Source organism: Erinaceus europaeus, chromosome 5 (assembly GCF_950295315.1).
Source record: "Erinaceus europaeus chromosome 5, mEriEur2.1, whole genome shotgun sequence".
Lineage (NCBI taxonomy): Eukaryota > Metazoa > Chordata > Mammalia > Eulipotyphla > Erinaceidae > Erinaceus > Erinaceus europaeus.
In genome coordinates, this window is record NC_080166.1 from 130,223,727 (window position 1) to 130,248,388 (window position 24,662).

The 24,662-nt window shown below is 41.8% G+C and overlaps 1 protein-coding gene and 1 long non-coding RNA gene across 2 annotated transcripts in view; one reads left to right on the forward strand and one right to left on the reverse strand.

Annotated features, from left to right (window-relative positions):
* LOC132538656 (uncharacterized) overlaps positions 1-1,797 on the forward strand; it is a 13,158-nt gene extending 11,361 nt beyond the window's left edge. The window contains exon 3 of the long non-coding RNA XR_009550019.1: positions 1,737-1,797. This is a non-coding gene — a long non-coding RNA (uncharacterized LOC132538656). The remainder of the gene's footprint in view (positions 1-1,736) is intronic.
* Positions 1-24,662, reverse strand: part of NALCN (sodium leak channel, non-selective) — a 349,157-nt gene that overhangs the window by 94,973 nt on the left and 229,522 nt on the right. The window contains exon 15 of the mRNA XM_060191812.1: positions 21,068-21,142. Coding sequence (XP_060047795.1) covers positions 21,068-21,142 — 75 coding nt within the window. The remainder of the gene's footprint in view (positions 1-21,067; positions 21,143-24,662) is intronic.

A 24,662-nucleotide genomic window follows, 5' to 3' on the forward strand; every position in this document is an offset into this window, starting at 1 on the left:
TTTCCCCTTATCAGACTCTCAAGCCCACAGAGATCTCACAGTTTCTTCCTACTAACTGCAGGCCACATGGCTGCCTGCCTTAAGGTTCATTAAAAGTTCACATAGTCACCCAGAGTTCACATAACTACCTCACTTTTGATCACTAAAGAGAAGATACTCCATCAAACACCTCCCTGACATCTGACAGTGAAGCCCCAAGAACAGTATTTCCTTATAGCCTTTGATATGATGATTTACATTAATCCTTGTTTATCTTCTCTCTATCTCACCCTGCTGGGTTAACCCCTATGCTTCTCTCAAATGCCTTTAGATAATTAACCTGTTTGCATCATGGAGAATAATTGTCTTGACCTTTATGTATCACATCAATTCCTGTCACACCAGCCCCCTACCATAGGGGCAAGCTGACCTTTAAGAAACCTGTAATTTCTGATTTATTGAAAAATGTTCTTTGTCTGCATCCCTATTTAGACCCAAGCCCACCTTCCAATAAATAAGAGTGTTCCAATTCTCCCCGGTGTCTCTTGCCAATATTGCTGAGTCCTTGAGCTAGTGAGGAAGAACCGGTAGTTTACCTTCCTTGCTGAGAGTCACCCCGCGTAAGCTCCAGAAATTAGAAGTGAAACTCTCAGTGGCCAAGAGAGATAGGCGTCTATCCACTAGGGAAAGACAGAAACAGGCTGGGGGTATGGACCAACCTGCCAATGTCCATGTCCAGCAGAGAAGCAACTATAGAAGGCAGACTTTCCATCTTCTGCACCCCCAAAAGAATTCTGGTCCAAACTTCCAGAGATGGGGAGAAGTGTTAGGGGAACATAACCCAGAGGGTTCTGAACTCACATTTTATCGGAATAGCAGAGAGAAGAGGAGAAAAAGGAAGAACCTCAGAAGTAGAAATAATGTGTAAGTGTGACTTAGAAAGGAAGAGAAAGAAGGATCATAATAAAATGGGTAACTACTCCGCTAGGGAAAGACAGAAACAGGCTGGAGGTATGGACTGACCAGCCAACATACATGCTCAGTGGAGAAGGGAAGCAGAAGCCAGAACCCCCACCTTCTAGAACCCCAAAATAATTTTGGTCCATATTCCCAGAGGGATAAAGAATAGGAAAGCTTTTAATGGAGGGGATGGGATACAGAATTCTGGTGGTGGCAACTGTGTGAAACTGTACCCCTCATCCTACCATCTTGTTAATCCTCATTAAATCACTAATAAATGGACAAATATATATATACATCTGTATGTTTATAGAAATATTAATCAGTCCACATCTGTGGGGAGAACTGCTGTAGTTTCTAATGGAGAGAAAGAAGACACAGAGCTCATGGTGGGAACACTGTGGAATTATACCTTGTTATTTTATAATTTTGTAAGTCAATATTAAATCACTAATAAAAAAAAGTGTCATGGACTTATAAGCATGAGGTCCTAAGTTTGATCCCCAGTGCAGTATGTGCTGTAGTGGTTCTCTGGTCTCCGCTCTCTCATCAATAAATAATTTTTAAAATGTCACCATAACCCCAGACAATAACCTGGGTCCACCTGCATATTAGATGTCAGGCTCAGGCAAAAACTAGTAAAATCATGGGCCCTTTGGAATATACCTAAAAATAGACCTACTAGCTTTTTTTTTCTAAAATGGAGACCCCCCAGATCTTCATCTGCAGTATTCTTGCCTTTAGATTCATGATTACTCAACAATTTTTTTCTACCTTATATCTTAACTCTTTTTTAGCCACCAGCTTCCAGATGCTGCCAAGATGCCAACATGACTTCCCTGGGAAGATGACCCCACCGATGTGTCCTGGAGCCTCATCTCCCCAGATCTCTGCCCCACCAGGGAAAGAGAGAGACAGGCTGGGAGTATGGATCAACCTCCCAACACCCATGCTCATTGGGGAAGTAATTATAGAAGCCAGACCTTCCACCTTCTGCATCCCATAATGACCCTGGGTCCATACTCCCAGAAGGATAAAGACTAAGAAAGCTATCAGGGGAGGGGATGGGATATGAAGTTCTGGTGGTAGGAACTGTGTGGAGTTGTACCCCTCTTATCTTATGGTCTTGTCAATATTTCCATTTTTTAAAAATATTTTATTTAATTTATTTATTCCCTTTTGTTGCCCTTGTTGTTTTATTGTTGTAGTTATTATTGTTGTTGTCGTCGTTGTTGTTGGATAGGACAGAGAGAAATGGAGAGAGGAGGGGAAGACAGAGAGGGGGAGAGAAAGACACCTGCACACCTGCTTCACCGCCTGTGAAGCGACTCCCCTGCAGGTGGGGAGCCGGGGTTCGAACCGGGATCCTTATGCCGGTCCTTGTGCTTTGCGCCACCTGCGCTTAACCCGCTGCGCTACAGCCCGACTCCCTCAATATTTCCATTTTATAAATAAAAACTATATTAAAAAATAACGTTAACTGGAGGAACCCAGACAAATCCAGAGTGCTCATTCAAAGAGTTCACTGGGGAGTCGGAACCCCGGCTCCCCACCTGCAGGGAAGTCGCTTCACAGGCGGTGAAGCAGGTCTGCAGGTGTCTATCTTTCTCTCCTCTTCTCTGTCTTCCCCTCCTCTCTCCATTTCTCTGTCCTACCCAACAATGACATTGATAATAACTACAACAATAAAACAACAAGGGCAACAAAAGGGAATAAATAAGTAAATATAAAAAAATTTAAAAAAAAAGAAAGAGTTCACTGATGTAGAGTTCAAAGATTTCATCTCTATAAGATGTAAAGACAGACAGGCCTAGAGATCACCACTCCCCATATAGTAGTTGCGTCTGTTCACCTACACATTATTTCTGGGCCAGGGAGGTAGTGTAGTGGTTGTACATAGGATTTACATTGGAAAGTTCCTAGGCTCGATCCCTGACACCATATATGCCAGAGCTGAGCAATGCACTGGCTTCTCTATCTCTTATGAAATGGAGACCCCAAATCTCATCTGATAAATTTATGCCTTTAGGTTCCTGATTATTAAGCAATTTTTTTTTGCTTTATATCTTAATTATTTTTCAACCACCAAGTTGCAGATGCTACTATGACGCCAATATGATTTTAGTGGGTGGATGACCTCACCATTGTGTCCTGAAACTCCACCTCCCCAAAGCCCTGCCACACTAGAGAAAGACAGAGAGGGGCTGGGAGTATGGATCCACCTGCCAACTTCCATGTCCAGTGAAGAAGCAATTACAGAAGCCAGACCTCCCACCTTCTGCATTCCATAATGATTCTGGGTCCATACTCCCAGAGAGATAAAGAATAGGAAAGCTACCAATGGAGGGGATGGGATGTGGAACTCTGGTGGTAGGAATTGTGTGGAGCTGTACCCCTCTTAACCAATGGATTTGTTGATCATAATTAAATAACTTAAAAAAGAAACAGTAAAGAAGGCTCCAAAGCTCAGAACACAGATGTGTGCAGCCTCCTATAGTAAACGTTTTGTATTATAGTAATCCTGTTTCCATTTTGGCACATTCTAACCAATATAGAATGTGTTAGATTAAAAAAAAAAAAAGGAAAGAAAGTTAGAAGACATGGGTCTACATATTTTTTCAGCTGTGTCATTCCATAATCCCTTTGCATTTCAGAGTATTAAGGTATAAAATGAGAATTATTTACTCTTTTATATAAATGTTAGATGAGAGAGAGAGAGAGAGAGAGAGAGAGAATAGTCTGTAATTTAGGCTTCTTGAGGGAATTGTTACAAAAACCGGAGCTGTCATAGGGCCTCAGGAACTGCTCGCTCTGCATGAAAACATTTTCTGAAAAGGTTCTTATCTCATCTCAGAGAAAGCGATGAGATACATGAAGAGGGTGATAGTCAGCCCCTTCCTGCAACCTAGTCTTTTCCTTTCTTCACTCTCTTCCTTTTCCTGTGTTTATTGGTTGATTTTTCTCATGACCCTTGATTTCCAAAACTACAGTCAAACATTTCTCCTAACCTTGATTCCTCTCTAGCTCTCCTCCCCTCTCCACACGGGTTTCTTGGAAGACTCACCACCTACACTAGCGGTTCATCTAAGCATTCTTCGCTTAAACTCGTGTGGCTTAACTAAGGCTCTTCTTCTCTTAGATCTCACATCCCTTCCCACCACAGTGAGTCTGCTCTTGTCAGAGTCGTGGATCACGAAGGTTGCTTGACCTGACTGCTAAGTTTCCAACTTCCTACTGGATGGCAGTTTAGTCTTGTCCACGTAAGTTTATCCTTCAGAACACCTTAGTAAGGTAGCACTGGACTCTGGAGATGGCTCAGCTTCTAAGGTCCATGTTTTACCATGCATGAGACGCAAGTTTGACTCCTGGCAGCACATGGATAACTATGCACAGCACCAAGGGAATTCCCTGGATGGTGGAGTTGTGTCTCTCCTTTCTTTCATTTCTCTTTTTTCTTTCTCAAAATATAGAGTAAAACCTGGATCAAGGAGGCCACTCAGAAATATTCTACATGAATAAGGTCATGAATTCTTTATCTATTACTACACAGAAAGGAAGGAAGGAAGGAAGGAAGGAAGGAAGGAAGGAAGGAAGGAAGGAAGGAAGGAAGGAAAGGGAAGAGAGAGGGGAAGGGAATGCCTGTGTATCTGCTAATGACTAGAGCTCTCCATAAAATTCTTATCCCATTTAAAAGTCACTTTACTTTGAAATCATTTTCGACTTTCATGTGAAGTGCCAAGATAGTACAAGAGTTTCTCTGTGCCCTTGACCCAGTGTTTCCTCCCACTGGCATCTTACATAAACCTACAGCATTATCAACATTCAGAAACTGACCTTGATCAAACACTTTTAGCTAAAGTGAAAAACTTATTTTGAATGCCCCAGTCTTTATAGGAATGTCTCCCTCTCTCCCTTCCTCCTCCTCCTCCTCCTCTTCTTCTTCTCTCTCTCCTCTCTCATTCCTTTCCCCTATTCCTTTTCTTTCTTTCTTTCTTTTCTGTTTCAAGATTCTGTCCAAAACACCAAACTGTATTTCATTGTCACAGCTTCTGAGGCAACTCTGAGCTGTGACAGTTTCTCAATCTTGCCTCATTTTAAATGTCTTTGACAATTCTTAGACATTTGCTGGGTAGGCACTTGGTTGAGAGTCCATCAATTCAGGATTCTGTGGTGTTTTTTCATGATCAGACTGAGTTACATGGTTTTGGAAGAAGATTATGGCGATAATATGCCCATCAAGTCATGTATTGGGGTACATTATATCCATTCACCTGACTGTTGGGGATGGTGACTTATTCATTGGGTTAAGATGGCGTCTCCCAGGATGGCAATGTCTTCCTTTCCTTTGCTAGTCTGATGCACATTATCAACTCTAGCCAACACACCAGGGGAGAAGGATCAAGCTTATCTTCCAGGAGGGAAGAGGATCAAAGAATATGTGGGCACATTAGAACCATCTCAATAATGTATTTTTCTTGGGGGGTGGCATGCTTTGAGGCTAGGCAAAAACTCCATTTCCTCTTCAAGGCTGTGCACACTGATTTCAGCATCCACCTTCACATCCTGCCTGCGGTCATCATAACCATGTTCTAACAGGGATTTTTTTAACCTTACTCAGTCGCTAGTTACTTCTGTATCTTTACATTTAATACTTAGTATTATTACTCAGTAAGAAAGGTTGTTCCTTTTTTATTTTTTAAAGATTTATTTTCTATTAGTATTTATTGATTTGTTCCATTTTGTTGCCCTTGTTGTTTTCTTGTTGTAGTTATTATTGTGGTTGTTACTGATGTCATCGTTGTTGGATAGGACAGAGAGAAATGGAGAGAGGAGGGGAAGACAGAGAGGGGGAGAGAAAGACAGACACCTGCAGACCTGCTTCATCGCCTGTGAAGCGACTCCCCTGCAGGTGGGGAGCCAGGTGCTCGAACCAGGGTCCTTATGCCAGCCCTTGCACTTTGTGCCACGTGCGCTTAACCCGCCGCGCTACCGCCCAACTCCCCAAATCTAGCCATTTTATATTTATTTATTATTGTTTTTTTTAATCCAATCATTTACTTGTGTCCTAATGTGGAGATTTAGGCTGTCTGTTTCATTCTCTCATGTATTTCCTTTGCTTTGGTCAGACATTCTGATGCTCCAGTTGTTCCTGATTTGGACATGGGAGGGGTCTTTCAGCGGAATTCTTTACTCTTTAAATATAACCTCCCCCCCGCCCTTGAAACAGCTTCTTACTGTCTGTTTCCCCACAAAGTACTTAGGTGATGTCACTGTTTTCCCTGACTCAGTCCCAGAATCAAACATTTCTTCAGAGTATTGACTTAGATTACTGCAGAATGCTACTGAGGAGTGAAAATCTTAGCACTGGGCTTGTTTGTTGTATATCATTGCTTCGAAGTTTACTGGAGACAGTAAGAGGAAATACATGTGTCTGTACTAACTCATCTATACACACATAGCTCCATTTAGTGCCTCTCTCTTTAAAAATTTTTTTTATAGTTTTTATTTATAAAATGGAAACACCAACAAGACCATAGGATAAGAGGGGTACAATTCCACACAATTCCCACCACCAAAACTCCATATCCCATCCCTTCCCTCGATCGCTTTCCTATTCTATTTTAACTTTTTTCAATTAGTGATTTAATATTGATTTACAAAATTACATGTCAACCGAGGTATAATTCCATAGCATTCCCATCACCAAAGTTCGCAATCCTAATGCCTCCATTGCAAACCACTGCAGTTCTCCTAGAGTTGACGACATGGGTTAACCATCATCTCTACAACTATCTATCTACATTTGTACATCATTATCCCCCCTTTTCCTTCCAGGTCCAGTACTCTCTTCTCTTCCAAGCCATTCAGGACCCTACTAATACATCCCAATATTCCTTTGTTTCTTCCTCTCTCTTTGGGTCCTGATGGAGCTGGAGTTCAGAGCCCTCGTATCCTCTTCCTCCTATTTCTTTTTTTTATTTTTTAAAATTTTTTTTTTAATATTTATTTTTTTTAATTTATTCCCTTTTGCTGCCCTTGTTTTATTGTTGTAGTTATTATTGTTGTTGTCGTTGTTAGATAGGACAGAGAGAAATGGAGAGAGGAGGGGAAGACAGAGAGGGGGAGAGAAAGATAGACACCTGCAGACCTGCTTCACTGCCTGTGAAGCGACTCCCCTGCAGGTGGGGAGCCGGGGTTCGAACCGGGATCCTTATGCCGGTCCTTGTGCTTTGCGCCACCTGCGCTTAACCCGCTGCGCTACAGCCCGACTCCCCCTCTTCCTCCTATTTCTTCTGCCCCACTGGGAGTATGGACCAAAACTGATTTTGGAATGCAGAAGGTAGGAGCTCTGTCTTCTGTGGCTGCTTCTCCATTGGACTTGGGCATTGGCAGGTTGGCCCACAACCCCAGCCTGTTTCTATTTTTCCCTAGTGAGGTAGAACTCTGCACAGGCAAGGTTCCCAGACACACAGGTGAGGTTTTCTGCCCAGAGAATTCAGGATGGGATCATGGCAGCATCTGCAACTTGGATGCCTGAGGCTGCAGATGTATCAGTTGTAGTTGATGGATTCTTTCTGGGTCTTTTGTTGTATTTATTTGTTGTTTTGGGGGGAGAACTGTCCCGATCCCTGTTACTCCACGGTCAGGACATCCTCCCAGAAGTCCTTGTCACTCTACAGAAGCACAGAGCCATATTTAACTACATACATTTAGAACCACCTGTCACTCTATAGCAGTCTCTCTCTCTATGGATCTATCATCTATCTTAAAACAACCTGTCTCATACTGTCATTCCAACTCTGGGGTCCATGTTGGCAGCTTCTGCTAACTCATTCATAACTATTTTCTCTCAGTGTGAAATCTAGCTCTGATGAGGTATGCTACATTCCCTTATTTTGTTCCACTTCAGTAGACATGGACCTCATATTGATGTTGGTATTTATCATAAAGCAAACATCACATTTAAGCTAGAGGCATGGAAGACATCTGTTCCACACTGGAGTTTCCATACTGGAATCTCACACCCACCCATAAGAAAGTGCCTTTTCAGGCAACATCATGAACTTTTCAGAATCATTCCTTTGTGGTAGATTGCTGAGCTGGTAGATTTCTGGATGCTGTGATAAGAGGGCTTATTAGATGCACTGTGAAAATTCATGCTCATCAGCATATTTTATGCAAATCCACATGGTAATAGGGACACCATTAAGGAAATCTGTATCTATCTTCCCCATTTCTAGGAAAAAAATCTAAGTCATTCTTTGGATCACCTCAGGGTAAAATGTCTTCAGCAGTCATGTGTCTATGGGCAGGAATGTCAGACACAACTGTCTGCCACATTGTCTAAGATTGAGCAAGGGCTACAAAACACTTGTGGGTAAGTAGAAGTACTCAACAGGCAGGGAAAGATGAACTTCTTTCTTAGCTTTTATTCTGTCAAGTTACACAAGGGCAAATACAGAAGGATGTGTCTGGTTAAACTTACTGATAGCAATTATTACTATGTTGTTGGGACTATGAGTAAGCTTGATAGAGCTTAGGGAGAACTCCCCCCATCCTTGGATGGAGGTCTGAGAAGATACCCCCTTGTGAGTCTCTCTCAACAGAGGTGAGCAAAGAGGAGGAACTCAGACTTAGTCCTTTCCTTCTTGACTCTCAGGCTCACAGAAACCCCAATACTTCTCCCCATTAACTGCAGGCCACATGACCGCCTACTTTAAGATTCATTTACTCAAACCTCACCTTCTGATCACAGAAGAACACACCTTATCACACACTCCATCATACACATCAGACCCCAGACAAGAGAAATTCCAAACTATATGGCCTTTTGATATCCATCTTCTCTCTGTCTCACCCTACTGGTTTAACCCCTATGCTTCTCTCAAATACCTTTGGATAATTAAGTTGCTTGTGCCATGGAGAATAACTGTCTTGTATCTCATCAATTCCTGTCATACTAGCCCCCTACCATAGGGGCAAGCTGACTTTTAAGAAACCTGCAATTTCTGACATATTTCAATAATTCCCTTTGTTTGGTTTTCTATTTAACTCATGTCCACCTGCTAATAAATGAGATCTGAGCAGTCTCCCCGGTGTCTTTACTTCATGTCGTCCCTTGCGCGAGTGAGAAAGAACCGGTCCATTACCTTTCTCCTAGAGATCACCCCACCAGAGACCCCGAATCTATGTCCTGGATTTTGAAGAAGGGAAGAATTACATGCGTTGATCTTACCATCTTAAGAGGACAGCACATATATGAGGACAGCCCCTAGCTCCCTAGCTCTGAGCTGAGAGTCTGCAAGACAAGTCAGAAACATGGCCCTCAGCTTCTCATCATGGCTTGGCTATCATGTCAATCAGTTGTTACTCATATGGCTGATGATACTAGGAATTGAGACGTGTGTGTGTGTGTGTGTGTGTGTGTGTGTGCATATGTGCAGAAATTCACAGTAATAAAAAGGGCAGTAATAGAGATAAATCCATCTGTCATCCATTCATTCATCTCCTTTCCTTACTTCCATCTACCTTTTATTTCCTATTTTTATTGCCAGCAGGGTTATCTCTGAGGCTCAGTGCTGGCACTGTGAATCCACTGTTCTCAGTATCCATTTCTTTTTCTTTCTATTTTATTTGAAAGGATAGAAAGAAATTGAGATGGGAGGGGGAGAAAGATAGACACCTGCAGACCTGTTCACTACTTCACCTCCCAGATCCCCAACCCCATCTGGACCAAGGTCTTCTATCAGGACCTCTTTCAAAAGGCATTCTTTTCTGAAGAATGTTCACCTCCACCTGTCCATAACATCGGTCTGGTTGCCTGATTCACGCCCAGCCCCAGCTCCATTAGAACATGAACCGCAAACTGTACTGCTACAGGCATGCACAGGTCTTGTTGGAGGAGTTTGTTTGATTCCTTGACCAACAACAGATGAGTGGCTAAGTAAGTTGTGGTCTACACACACAAGGGAACACTACTCAGCTGTTAAGAATGGTGAAGTCTTTTTGATGTACCATTCTCACAGGGGTGAAGTGGTATTTCAATGTTGTCTTTATTTGCATTTCTCGGACAATCAGTGACCTGGAGAAAATTTTTCATGTATTTGTTAGTCTTTTGGATCTCTTCTGTACTGAATGTTCTGTTCATATCCTCTGCCCATTTTTGGATGAAGCCATTTGCTTTTTTGTTGCTAAGTTTGCTGAGCTCTTTGTGTATTTTGGTGATTAGTTTCTTGTCTGATGTATGGCATGTGAAGATCTTCCATTCTGTGAGGGGTCTCTTTGTTTGTGTGATAGTTTCTTTGGCTGTGCAGAAGTTTTTCAATTTGATGTAGTCCCATTGGTTTGTTTCTGCTTTAGTCTTCCTTGCAGCTGGGTTTGTATCATCAAAGATAATAGAAAGTGTTCCATCCTCCAAAGAGAGGATGGACAACATACTCTATGTTACACCTGAGGAAGATGGGTCGATATTGGCAGCTTGGAATGTTCCTACTCATGACCACAGAATGTGAGCTCAGATCTAAAGGGATGCAGAGGTCACACAGGCTCCTAAACTGAATATGGGCCTCAGATCACATCAAATCAATGGGGTTTACAGTCAGCAATATTTATACCCCTTTCCCATATTAGGGAGCTACTCTCTTCCCTGATCCACTAGTATAGCCACACATCCTTTGGAATATAACTAAAATATACCTACTAGCTATCTACAAAATAGAGGACCCCCCAACTCTTCATCTGCACTATTCCAGCCTTTAGGTCCATGATTGTCAACAATTTGGCTTTGCACGTTAACTCTCTTTTCAACCACCAGGTTCCACATGCTAGCATGATGCCGACCGGACTTCCCTGGACAGACAACCCCACCAATATGTCCTGGAGCTCTGCTTTCCTGGAGCCCTTCCCCACTGTGGAGAGAGAGAGAGAGAGAGAGAGAGAGAGAGAGAGAGAGAGAGAGAGAGAGACTGGTATTATGGATCAACTGGCAACACCAATGTTCATCAGGGGAGCAACTACAGAAGCCAGACCTTCCATCTTCTGCATCCCACAATGACCTTGGGTCCATACTCCCAGAGGGTTAAAAAATGGGAAAGCTATCAGGGGAGGGGATAGGATGCAGAGTTCTGGTGGTGGGAGTTGTGTGTAGTTGTACATCCTATGGTTTTGTCAATGTTTCCTTTTTAGAAATAAAAAATTCTTAAAAAAGAAAGGTGAAGTCACCTTCTTCACCTCATCTTGGATGGAGCTTGAAGGAATTATGTGAAGTGAGATCAGCCAGAAAGTGAAGGGTGAATATGGGATGATCTCACTCATGGACAGAAGTTGAGAAATAAGAACAGAAAGGGGAAACACAAATCAGAATGTAGACTGGGATTGATGTATTGCACTAAAGGATTTTGGTGGGAGGGGACCTTTCAGGTCCTGAAGCATGATGGTGGAGGAGGACCTAGGCTGAATATAAGAGTGTTTTGCAGAAAACTAAGAAATTTTACATATTACCAACAACTGTATTTACTGTTGACTATAAACCATTAATCTCCGCCCCCCCTTTTTTTTTTGAAAAAGAACAGGATCCTCAGACTTCAGAGAACTTCACTCTTGATTCTTCAATTCTCCATGCCTGGTCTCCTGCTCCACACACAGTGGGGACTCAAAGATGGAGAAAGGAACAAATAAACAATGACACAAATACACTGGGAAGAATGGAGAAATGGATGGAACGGAGAGATGGCAAACATCTGCTGTTTTAAGCCATCTAGAAACAGATGTTGGTTGCAGCAGCCCAAGGAAGTGATGCACTTCCACAGTCTTATTGTACAGAGAACAGGTGGGCAGCGTGAACCGAAATGCTGACAGCCGAAGGGATTAAGGCTTTGGCTTCATGTTTTGGTGCACACACGTTAAGAATCACTATCCTGGAGAAACAATTACAGAAGCCAGACCTTCCATCTTCTGCACCTCATAAAGAAGCTTGGTCCAGGATGTGAGGGCGATCAGGCTTCAACATCTGTTACCCCACTGATTTCCAGGGTTGATACTGCTGGTCAGGGTGCATGTCCCACTAAATGTGTGTCCCTCCCCAAGCTGCAATCAGCCAGAAAGAGAAGCATGAATATGGGCCAATCTCACTCACGGACAGAAGTAGAGAAATAAGAACAGGAAGGAAAACACAAAGTAGAACTTGGACTGGGTTTGGTGTATGGCACCAAAGTAAAAGACTCTGGGAGGTGATGGGGGCCTTTCAGGTCCTGGTGCCTGACAGTGGAGGGGACTTAGGCTGGGGGTGAATTTTTCAGAAAACTGAGAAATTTTATATATGTACCAACAACTGTATTTATCATTGAATGCAAACCATTAATTCCTGCCAATAAAAAAAGGGAGTGAAGGCAGGACCATAGGAAAAATATGCAAAAGATGTATGTATAGAAATAGATAGATAAAGTTAGATATAAAGCCAATTGATATCTTTGACCTTGGAAGAACCTTTGTAGTTTCTACTGAAGGGGTTGGGGCACAGAATTCTGGTTGTAGGAACAATGTGGAATTATACCCCTATTATCTTATAATTTTGTAAATCACTATTAAATCACTAAAAAATAGTTATTCCTTTTGCCACCAGTGTTATTACTGGGACTTATGCCTGCACTACAAGTCCACTATTCCTGGTGGCCATACTTTTTTTTCCTTTTTAAATATTTTATTTTTAATTTTGGTAGGACAGAGGAAAATTGAGAGGGGAGAAGAGAATTGACAGAGAGGGAGAAACAGACATCGGTAGCATTGCCTCACTGCTTGTAAAGCTTCTTCCCTGTTGGTGGGGACCAGGGGCTTGAACCCAGGTCACTTTTTTTTTTTTACTTTATCACGGATAAGGAAATCTTGTTAAGTGAGATCATCCAAAAAGAGGGGTGATTATAAAGATGATCTCACTCACAGGTGGAAACAAGAACACAAAGGGAGAGACACAAAGTAAAACTCGGACTGGTGGGCCCGAGCGGCAGTAGCGCAGCGGGTTAAGCACACATGACACAAAGCACAAGGACTGGTGTAAGGTTCCCGGTTCGAGCCCCCAGCTCCCCACCTGCAGGGGAGTCACTTCACAGGAGATGAAGCAGGTCTGCAGGTGTCTGTCTCTCTCTCCCTCTCTCTGTCTTCCCTCCTCTCTTGATTTCTCTCTGCCCTGTCCAATGACAATGACAGCAATAACAACAACAACAACAATTATCATAAACACTAGGATTGGTTTGGTGTATTGTACCAAAGGCAAATGACTCTGGGGAAGGAGGGAGGGCAGGGTGCTGGAGGGAGGGGGCACTCTGAGGTCCTCATGCATAATGGAAGAGGTGGAAAAGGACTTAAGTTGGGAGTGAGAGTGTTTTGGGAGAGGAGAAGTTGTGCCTGTACGTCAGCAACTGTACTGTAAACCATCAATCCTTAAGAAAACGATACAGAAAAAAGCTATTCCACGCTTACAAAATGCAAGAGCAGATCTCTACACCATGCTAGCTGATGCGAAGTGCTAGTTTTGGATTTGAAGCCTTTTTGTAACCTACTAACCTGACCCTTGATCTGAACAATTCGCAGTCTTAAGCTACAGCATCTCTTCATTCTCAGCTTGTTGCTCACTGTCTTAATGGGGCCTAAGCATTTGTTATTTAAAAATCCGTTTCAGAGCAAGATACTATGATCTTCAGAGTCCTTTGCCTTGGTGCAATACAATAAAATAAATACAACCTTTCTCCTGAATGTATGTTTCCATGTCTTTCACATTCAGGATCCAATCTGATCTTTCTATATGAAGAACTCTGCACAGGGTATAGTTAAATTAGTGATATGCATCATTCTAGCAGGGAGGTCTCTTTCATCTGTGTTGTCATAGTTCAAGTTCATTCCTGAGAGATGGGCAGAAGACTGAGAAAACTGAAGGGTCAACTCAGATCAGTGGGTCACCACTGAGTGATACACTTTGGCCGTGCTCTTCTTGTTTCTATCCTGAATCTGAGTCAGTTCAATGCAGGAGACAGGACAAACATACAAACATATGAAGCTTCTAGCAAAGACCAAAGGGCAACACTAGCCTGGTATGCAAACTCAACATGGAATGTACAAATTTTCTTGTGTTCTTAAAAAAAAAAACAATCACAGGGGTCCAGGCGATAGTGCACCAGGTAGGGTGCACATAGTGAGAAGTGCAAGGACTGGTGCAAGGATCCCAGTTCTGACCCTGGGCTCCCCACCTGCAGGGGGGGTCACTTCACAAGTGGTGAAGCAGGTCTGCAGGTGTCTATCTTTCTCTCCCCCCTCTTTGTCTTCTCCTCCTCTCTCCATTTCTCTATCCAACAACAACAGTGGAAAAAAAGATGGCCACCAGGAGCAATGGATTGGTAGTGCAGGCACTGAGCCCCAGCGATAGCCCTGGAGGCAAAAAAAAAATCACAGTAAGAGAGGGAAGCTTTCTTACAGATCCACACTCCAGGAGGTAGTGGACACCCTCATGAAAAATGTGATCCGACTTGAGCCAGGATCTGAATGAGACTGGAGAGAGTTTTCATTTCAGAGCTCTGAGTTTAATCTAAATCAACTATCTACAGACGTCCTTCTTCAAGGATTCTTTCCCCAAGGCTTCTCTGTGGGTATTGTTCACAAGTTTAATGAATTTTTTCCTCTTTAAAAGAAAGCCCTTCATCTCTGTCTTGCACTGCATTTGCAAAAAATCATTACAGATTCAAGAATTCTCTTCAGTTTTTTTTCAATATGTAAAAAACCACCTCCATTCCCCCCTCACCCCCCCCCCCCCATGATCCTTCACTGCAAGCATCAAGGTCATCATCTCCTCTGACTGTTTAAAGGACAGTGTGACATCAAGGGAGTCCATTTTTTTTGAAAACTGAGATGGCTGGTCAGACGCCATATTATATACCACCAATGATCTCATTCTTGCTCGGTGTTCCTTTTCCAGCTGTCATTAGAAAACCTTCCTCTCTCTCCATCTCTCTCTCTCTCTCTCTCTCTCTCTCTCTCTCTCTCTCTCTCTTCTCAATTCTGGTGTAGGTCTTGGGGATCCTTGAAAGAGAAGTATGGGCTCTGTTTAATTAGCTGTGGGGTCATGTGAATGATGGCAGTTAGGAGAATGATTGCTACTGGCACATCCCTGCGAGAAACTGATTGAATTTTATCTGCAACACACACAGGGCAGCAACAGAAGACATGCAAATAGACGTCTCATTGGCAGTGGTTTTCAAGAATATCATTTATGTCGAATATTAACAGGAAAAGCCTGCACTAGTGTGCGGGGGTGGGGTGGGGAGATGGGCTCAAACCTCAGAACTTGGCGAAGTCTGTTTCCCTGAAGCCCTTTTACTCTCCCCTCTAAATGGGATTTTTAATGCAAACTTCTCTCCTACCAGAATGGCCTTATTAAGCAAACAACAAGTCCTTGCTAAAAGAAGGTGAAAGATAAGAGGAGGCCCAGAGTTGGGGAGGAGCTGTGCCACACAGAAATCTGCAGACTTCCAGCTGTGAATGTTGAAGTGAGCACTATCTCTGACTATTTTATTTATAATATGACTGTCTTGATTGGCCACTAGTTAATAATATAATACGAGGACTGAAGCTTGACACTTGAATATGTAAACATGTCTCATCACATCCACCACCAAAGTCCTAGTGACATTATATCTGGGCCTAGATTGGGAAAATACACAATTCCCTTTAGGCTCTCTGAACTGTTACATTAAGAAAAATGGGGCAGTTGCATTCCTGGTTAAGCACACATACTACTAAGCACAAGGGCCCTCACAAGGATCGGGGTTCGAGCCCCTGGCTACCCACCTACAGGGGGGAGGCTTCACAAGCTGCAAGGCAGGTCTGCAGGTGCATGTCTCTCCCTCTCTCTCTCTCTCTCTCTCTCTCTCTCTCTCCCTATATATATATATATATATATATATATATATATATATATATATATATATATATATCCCACCTCTCTCAATTTCTCTCTGTCCTATAGAATAAAATGGAAAAAAATGCCTGCCAGGAGCATTGGCTTTGTAGTGCCAGCACTGAGCCCCAGTGATAAACCTGGAGAGAAAAAAAAATCTTGGTCTGGGAGGTGGCACAGTGGAGAAAGCATTGGATTCTCAACCATGAGGTTCTGAGTACAATCCCCGGCAGCACATGTGCCAGAGTAGTAATGTCTGGTTCTCTCTCTCCTCCTATCTTTATCATGAATAAATAAATTAATTCTAAAAACAAATAGAAATAGAAAAAAAAAGGAAGAAAGAGCCCACAGGTTCCATGGTTGTTCCTGAAGAACCTCAGAAATAGACTAGCACAGGCTGGTTGGAACTAAGCATCTCAGCTCTTGTCTTCTGGAAAAGTCCTTACTCCAGAAGCTCTAGGGAGATCACCTAAACTTTGAGGAAAAACAAAACACTAGTCTGGATGGCTTGAAGGATGGGGTTGCTCTTCTCATTCCTCAGAAGACTGTCCTATATATCAACTGCTGGTTGCTGGATAGAATGTCTTCGCTGTCAACTGTCTACAAACCATGTGACTCTTGTTTAGAATTGACATGGCATTTCCTTGACTCAGAAGAATGTAAGATGGCCATCAGGTGGTGATGCACCTGTTATAATTAGCAAGTGCTCAGGTTCAAGCCCCTGGTCCCCACCTGCAGGTCTTCTCTCTCTCTCTTTCTCTCTCTCTCTCCCCCCCTTCCCTCTAGATTTCTGGCTGTCTCTATTCAATAAATAAATAAATGAAGATTTTAAAAAAAAGAATGTATAGGTTAAGATTTGGGTTTTGGTATTGAAATGTCTTGGTTTCATATCTTAATTCTGCTAACTATTATCTCCTAAGTTTAGACAGGTTACTTCTTTGTGCCTTAGTTTCTTTATCCATCAGAGGCAGGTGTGTGTGTGTGTGTGTGTGTGTGTGTGTGTGTGTGTGTGTGTGTGTGTGTGTGTGTTTATCATCAGTGCTCTAAAAACTAAATGGACTGGAATAAAAGGTACTTGACACTAAGCTGACATATTTTACTGATGTTATCTGGACCTCCAGAGAGGTTGGCAGTACGAGTTAAAGAAGGAATGAAACCCACGTGGGCCAAATGCAAATATTGTAATGTACAGCCCCTCTTAGAATTTGAAACATTCACATTCAAAAAACACTCCACCCTCCACCTTTTTTGGTTCTCTAACATTTCCCCCATTTTACTGTCTATCTGGAAGACAGTAAAACTAGATTATGTGCTTTCATCCTGAAAGGCTTGTTTGCTTGTGGAAAATTCAGAAAACAAATACCTCAGTATCATTTTAACAGGAGATTTGAAAGAAGCTAAAAGAAGTCTAAAATTCAGGCATCCACTTTGCACACAAGAATACAGGAGTGTCTTGTTGAAAACAGGTACATGAACTCTAACTCAAGTATCAAGTTACTGAAAATAAGAAAAAACAGCAATGTAGATATGACATGATTATTAGGAACTAATAAAAGCATGAAGTTTTTCCCCACCTTCTGAATCCCATAATGACCTTGGGTCCATACTCCCAGAGGGATAAAGGATAGGAAAGCTATCAGGGGAGGGGATGGGATACAGAGTTCTGGTGGTGGGAATTGTGTGGAGTTGTACCCCTCTTATCCTATGATCTTGTCAGTGTTTCCATTTTATAAATAAAAATTTTAAAAAATGAAGTTTTCCATAAAATCAGAATTGACCAGGAGCCTTTTAGCTTTTTACAACAATATCTGTTCTATAACGATTTGCTATATTTCAAGTATATTATTAAGAGACACACTTAACAGATATATAATTTTAGTCTAATCAGGAGCAAAGAACAAGATGAAATGTACTAATGAAAGTGGTATTTTCTGGTTTATTATACTTGGTGTTCCCTTTTTTCTTCTATTATTATTATTATTATTAATTATTATTACTATTATTATAATCAAGTAAAAATTTTTGTAAGACTGTTGGTATCTCAATGCCACAATTTCACATCTTCCCAAAATATGTGCTAGTACTTGGGATTTTCAAAGCTCAAATACCCCTAATTACTAGCTAGGACAACAGAGAAATAGCTTGAGGGCTGGGCAGTAGTAGCACACCAGTGTCAGGCTAGCGTCAGTGCACGAGAGATGACCCAGGAACCAAGCTCATGGCAGCAGGACAATTCAAATCTTTATTCATTTGAGCGCCCCAGAGTCGGCGGTAGCACATCTGGTTAAGCCACGTGGTGCAAACAGCAATGGCTGGCATCAGCCTCTTGGTCTGCACACCCGCCCTCCCCCAGGTTGGGCCACGGAAGAGACATGACAGAAACAGAAGTGGTTCAACAATACCTGGTTAGGAAAGGGGTGGAGAAAGGCAAAGGGGGCCAGGAATGGTGTGGACCTCCCTAGCAACTGTTGCTAGGGGTTCAACTGGTAGGATTAGCAATACCCTGCAGGGAATTAGGAAGGAGACCTTTAGTCATTTGTAAGACAAAGCAGAAGATTGATATGTACATAATAAAAGGACGGGCCATAGTACCAGGGAATGCAGGGTGCTTTGTGGGGCTCCTCAGAATTTCCTGACACACGGGGCTGAGCACACAAACTACAAAGCATACAAGGACTTGTGCAAAGATCCTGATTTGAACCTTTGTCTCCCCACTTGCCGGGCTGCAGGGGGAGGTGTCACTTCACAAGCAGTGAAGGAGGTCTGCAGGTGTCTAACTTTCTCTTCCACCACTATCTTCCCCTCCCTCTCTCAATTTATCTGTCCTATCCAATAAAAGGGAAAAAATGGTTGCCACAAGCAGTGGATTTGTAGTGCTGGCAAGGAGCCCCAGAGATAATCCTGGAGGCAAAAGGAAGGGGTGTGGAGGGCAGAGAACTGCAATACAAGTTCATTACTTGGTAAGCTTTCCTCCTGCAGGTGGGGACTGGGGGCTTGAACCCCAGGTGCTTGTGCATGGTAATATGTGCACTTAACCAAGTACCTGAGCCATTTCAAGATATATACATATACTTAAAGGGAAGAGTGTGAGTGAATGAGAAGCCACAGCATTCCTCTGGTATACACAGTAGCTGGAGTCAAGGTATTCAAGTCCTGCTCCACACCAGCTGAGCTATTTCCCTGGCTGCCATGCGTCTTGCCTGTGCATTATTTCTACAGTGAGAAGCCATATAAAGTATTAACATCAGTGGCACAGAAGAACACCCCGATTTCCAACTGAAGAGCCTGTTACTATTAAGAAATTAGAAAGAGTGGTAGCACAGGGGGTTAAGCACAGGTGGCGCAAAGCGCAAGGACCAGCATACGGATCCCAGTTCAAGCCCCGGCTCCCCACCTGCAGGGGAGTCCCTTCACAGGCGGTGAAGCAGGTCTGCAGGTGTCTGTCTTTCTTTCCCCCTCTCTGTCTTCCCCTCCTCTCTCCATTTCTCTCTGTCCTATCCAACAACAATGACAGCAATAATAACTACAACAATAAAATAAGGACAACAAAAGGGAAAAAATAAATATAAAAAAAAATATTAAAAAAAAAGAAATTAGAAAGAGTGGAAGGAAATGATCTCCATTCTACTCAGATGCCTTCTTTACCCAAGACTGCAGGAAAGATCTTGAATTCTCCTTTGATATGCTCACAGCACTACTTTATGTCTGCTGTTATTATTATTATTATTATTATTATTTTCTACCAGAGTATTGCTTAGGTCTGGCTTATGGTGGTGTGGGAGATTGGACTTTGGAACCCGAGTCATGAATATCTCTTTGCATAAACATTATGCTCTCTATCTACCCTCGCCCCATGTCAATTACCTATATTCCTCCCTATGGGTTATCCTAAGTAAAAAGCCTATGCCTTAGAGATAAACAAGAGAAATCAGCTGGAATGTTTAAAGTTTAAAGCAACTTTCAGATACTTCAATGACAACCCCCCCAAAAAAAAAGTTGCAGCAGGCTTTGTGTTTGCTTTATTAAAAAAAAGAAAAAAAGACAACCAGGATTTAATTTGAAGATTTTCAGTGTGTATGACCTTTCTAGACTTCTAGATAGGATCTGTTTCAGAGTCTTTGTTCGCTATGCTAATATTCCAATCATCTCTGCAAAGTTGGAGAGGGAAAGTAAAAAATAACAGTATCCAGGTTTTTCCTTTCTCCTCAACTCTGTTTCTCCAGCAGTCTCTCTCTTTGTTAGAACCAAATATGCCTGCCACATGTTGCCCAGGTAACAGCAGCTATGAGAATGGGTGGCCACGCCTATCACTGGTCTGCTGTCAATTAACATGACCTTCCTACAGTCACAGATATTGGGTCCAGTTATTAATGCTGTAACGTCCGGTATGTTTTCATAAGGTAACTGGCACACAGTTGGTCAATTAGTTTATTACACTTCTTATAATCCCTGTGGGCACCCAGACTAAATTCTCTTTTAGGTTCTGGAGAGCAGGCAAATTGGTGTTCACCGCTTTTATCATGAGGATCAGAAGGGTTACACATAATTATGCAAAATAGGAAACTAGCCTTCAGTGTTTTTTTTTTTAATTTCATTTCCAATCACCCTTCGTTTAATGGCAGGAGATGGATCAGTTTCTAAAACCTGCTGATTACATGCACTACACCTATCTTACTCGTAGTCAAAATCAGTAGGAAAAATTACAGAGCACAGCTTCCTTTGTTGGTATTACCTTAACATTTTTAAAAAATATTTATTTTATTTATTGATTCCCTTTTGTTGCCCTTGTTGTTTTATTGTTGTAGTTATTATTGTTGTCATTGTTATTGGATAGGACAGAGAGAAATGGAGAGAGGAGGGGAAGACAGAGAGGGGGAGAGAAAGATACCTGCAGACCTGCTTGACTGCTTGTGAAGTAACTCCCCTGCAGGTGGGGAGCCGGGGGCTTGAACTGGGATCCTTCCACCAGTCCTTCTGCTTTGCGCCACCTGCGCTTAACCTGCTGCACTACAGCCTGACTCTCTAGATTAACATTTTTAATTTAGGCTTTATTTTTCTGATGTAGACTACCTTCATATATTAACATTCACGTTTTCAGCTTTGAAGCTCAAACTTCTTAACTATCACCTGCAGGGCACTTTGTTTTTTTAAATGCAAATTTAAGGAATTCCCCCATCCATTACTTACTTGTTTAAGCTTCTTTAGATCTTCATCAAGTTCTAAGTTGTCCAAAATAACAGCAACAAACAAACTCAGGAGGATCTGTAAAATGGTTAAATAACAATGAAAAAACCCACATGATATAATCATCAAAATATTACATATAATAAATATATATATTTATATATATATACATATATATATGTATATATGCATATATATATATAATACCTCCCTAGAATTTATAACATATGGGATGCATTCAAGGAAGAAACAAACATGGAGTTGTGAAACACTGTCTAGGCATTTAAAGTTATTTACAGCAAATATGTTCGAAATGCACGTTAATTGAAATGGATACTAATTTGTTCTATGAAACTGACTGAAAATAGATATTTGAAAAAGTCTTTTTCCCCAATTAATTCAGTAATCCACCTCCTGAGATTATATTCAGAGAAAATAATCAAAAAGGCTGATGCCAAGCTTATTATGCCAAGTGCTTAAAAGAAGGCTATTTATATTAAGGAAACCCTAGCAAAGCCTCAAGCAAAGTGTGAATATGGTTGCAGGAGTCTCCGATCAAAAGATAAGCAGCCAGGAGAAATGCCCGTGGTGCGAGCTCATCTCAAGATGGTTACAGTGTCGTTCTATCTTCATGAAGTTCATCCTTCTGTTGAATATGCTGACTGACTACAGAAACTGACCTGTGGTTAACAGGTCATGGAGAACACTGTGGTTTGCACCTGGCTCTCTCTTGGTCCATCCTAAAGGCATGAAACCCAAGAGAGGTCTATGAGATGAACGGTGGCCTTCAGTAATAGATAAGGGATTGACCCAACCTGGAAGTAAGTCTTCCCACTTCCCATCAAGCTCTTCAATGACAGTAGCTCCAGTCAATAACTATACCCTCAGGAGACACTGGACTAGGTAACACCTAACCAAGACTGTCCCAGACTCCTCCTTACCTGCACAACTTATGGTGGCTAACACACATACATGGCAGTATCTCTGGAATTGTTCAGGACTTGTGGCATCGCAAGAGACAACTTGCACCCTCAAACATTTCAACCCTACTGAACAAAGCTTCCATTACAGTAGTAAAGAAGGAACCCAAGTACTGGCAGAAAGAAGAAAAAAGAGAAATACTAGGTGGAGAGCCTTTAGAAATGGATGCCTGACTTTGTAAAAAGAGAACTTCCTCAGTTCTCTGTATTTCAGTATATTTTCCAAGTCAAAAAAGAAAATAAAAAAGACATGCTTTGTTTGGAGTGAGGAATGAAGGTAAAACAGAGCAAAGACATTTTTCTTTTCAAAATATGTTCATCTCGTGGTCCAGGAGATGGTGCAGTGGATAAAGCATTGAACTCTCAAGCCTGAGGTCCTGAATTTGATTCCCAGCATCACATGTACCACAGTGATGTTTATTTCTTTCCCCCGCTCCTCTCTCTTTCTCTCCCTATCTTCTTCATGAATAAGTAAATAAAAATTTTATCATATATGCTCATTTCTAATTCTTTTTCAATTTTGAATTCTCTCTGAACTCATTTGATCACTTTTTTTTACATTCCTCATTAATATTCTTCTTCAATTTTCTTCTTAACAAGTCACTCCCACTTGTTACTATCAGAGAGTTAAGCAGAAAACTACAACAAGCAAATACAATCATGGCTTCGAGGTGCCAAGGAGATCATTTTGTAGATGTTAACAGTTTTTTGTCAAGTCTGATGAGTGTATCACAAGACATAACTATCTCTAAATAGAGTTAAATTTGCAGATGACATGCATAGTTTGGGACTAGTGCCAGAACCTTGCCTTTTAATGGATTAAAAAAAAATTTTCTTAGTGATTTAGTATTGATTTACCAAACTAAAAGATAACAGATACAACTTGCCACAGTTCTGACCACCAGAGTCTGTATCACCAGCTGCAGATATGGGTTAACTATTATTTCTTCAACTATCTTGTAAGTATTCATATGTTTGCTCATTTTTTTCCCATGAGCCCATCTTCTTTTCCTTTCCAAGTCATACCCACATCTATTACTACACCCAAATGTCCCTCCCTTTCCCCTCTTCTCTCTTTGGGTCTTGATGGAATTGGGGTTAAGAGCCCTCTGGACATCTTCCTCCTATCACTTCTGCCCCACTGGACCAAAATTCTTTTTGGGGTGAAGAAGGTGGAAGTTCTGGCTTCTGTAATTGCTTCTCTGGTGGACATGGACACTGGTAGGTGGGATTCATACCCCCAGCCTGTTACTATCTTTTCCTAGTGGGGTAGGGCTCTGGAGAGGTAAAACTTCAGGATACACTGGTGAGATTGTCTGCCCAAGGAAGACAGGATGTAATCATAGTAGCATCCTCAACTTGGTGGCTGAAAGGAAGTAAGATATAAAGTGGGACAAAATGATGAATGAACAGGAACCATAAAGTAGGAATAGAGCAGATAAGAATAGGGATCTTAGTGTGTAAAGAAGTGAAGAAGTCTATTTTAGGTATGTTCCTCGGGGCCTATTACTTTTGTAGTTTTTGCTTGAGTTTGATAGCTAACATGGAGTTGGATAAAAATATTGTCTGAGAAGATGGTGTCTGAGTTGAGCAAAGGGCTAGAAGGCTGGATTAAGGCATAGAACATCTCTCAATCTTGAAGAAAATCTATGAATAAAATTAACAGTTTACCCTACCCACCTGACCCAGGGCCCACATATATTTATAGTTAGCCTTGCTGGACCCTGAGTGGACAATGCTCTGTGTCCTCAATTTGCCAGTTTCCTATGTCCCCAGGACAAGGCAAACATGACTCCTCAATGAACAACAATAACAACAACAACAAAGAATGTTCCCTGATGAAAAAAAGGTGACTGACTCTTTCCCTCCCTTCTCTTTTCTCTTTAGAGATCCCAACCCTTTAAAAGACTTGTAAATGCCTCCTCTGTGCCTTTGAGACACACATACATCTTTTAAAGCACAGAATTAGCTTCCCATGTTCAATAATGAGGACTGTTTTTACTTAAGGACTTAGAGGTGATCTTTTGGGTGTTGAAACATCAGCACTTTCCCATTCCAGATCTCCTCTGGGGAGTGACTTAGTCCTCTGTACTAGGCTGTAAAAAAATAAAGCTGGCTGCTTGTCATAGGCTAGAAGTCTCTGTTTTGCTTTGGAGAAAAGGTGATTCACTATAGCAGACGGCCGTGCCAATCAGCAAGTGAGCTTATGGGAAACAATATTTATTAAATTTATCCATGCAGTCTAGTATTTTTTTCTATTGTGGATTTTTTTTAAATTCTTTTTTTATATATGTGTTTTGTTTAAAAAAATTATTGGGTAGAGACAGAGAAAAATCAAGAGGGAAAGGGGAGATAGAAAGAGAGACAATGTTTGTGAAGCTTTTCCCCTGTAAGTAGGGAGCAGGTGCTGAAAGCCAGGTCCTTGAGTGTTGTATGCTTTACATTGGGTAGTTCTTCCCCGCCAAGAGAATTGCATCAGTCCTGTTAATTTCGCGGGCCTGCTTGGCCCCGCCCCGAGGAACCCCGAGAGAGGGTTCCTGAGTCTGAGAGTTCCTGAGTTCCCGAGTTACAGAGTAAGAGAGAGTTCCAGAGTGCCAGAGTTGGAGGGTTCCTGAGTT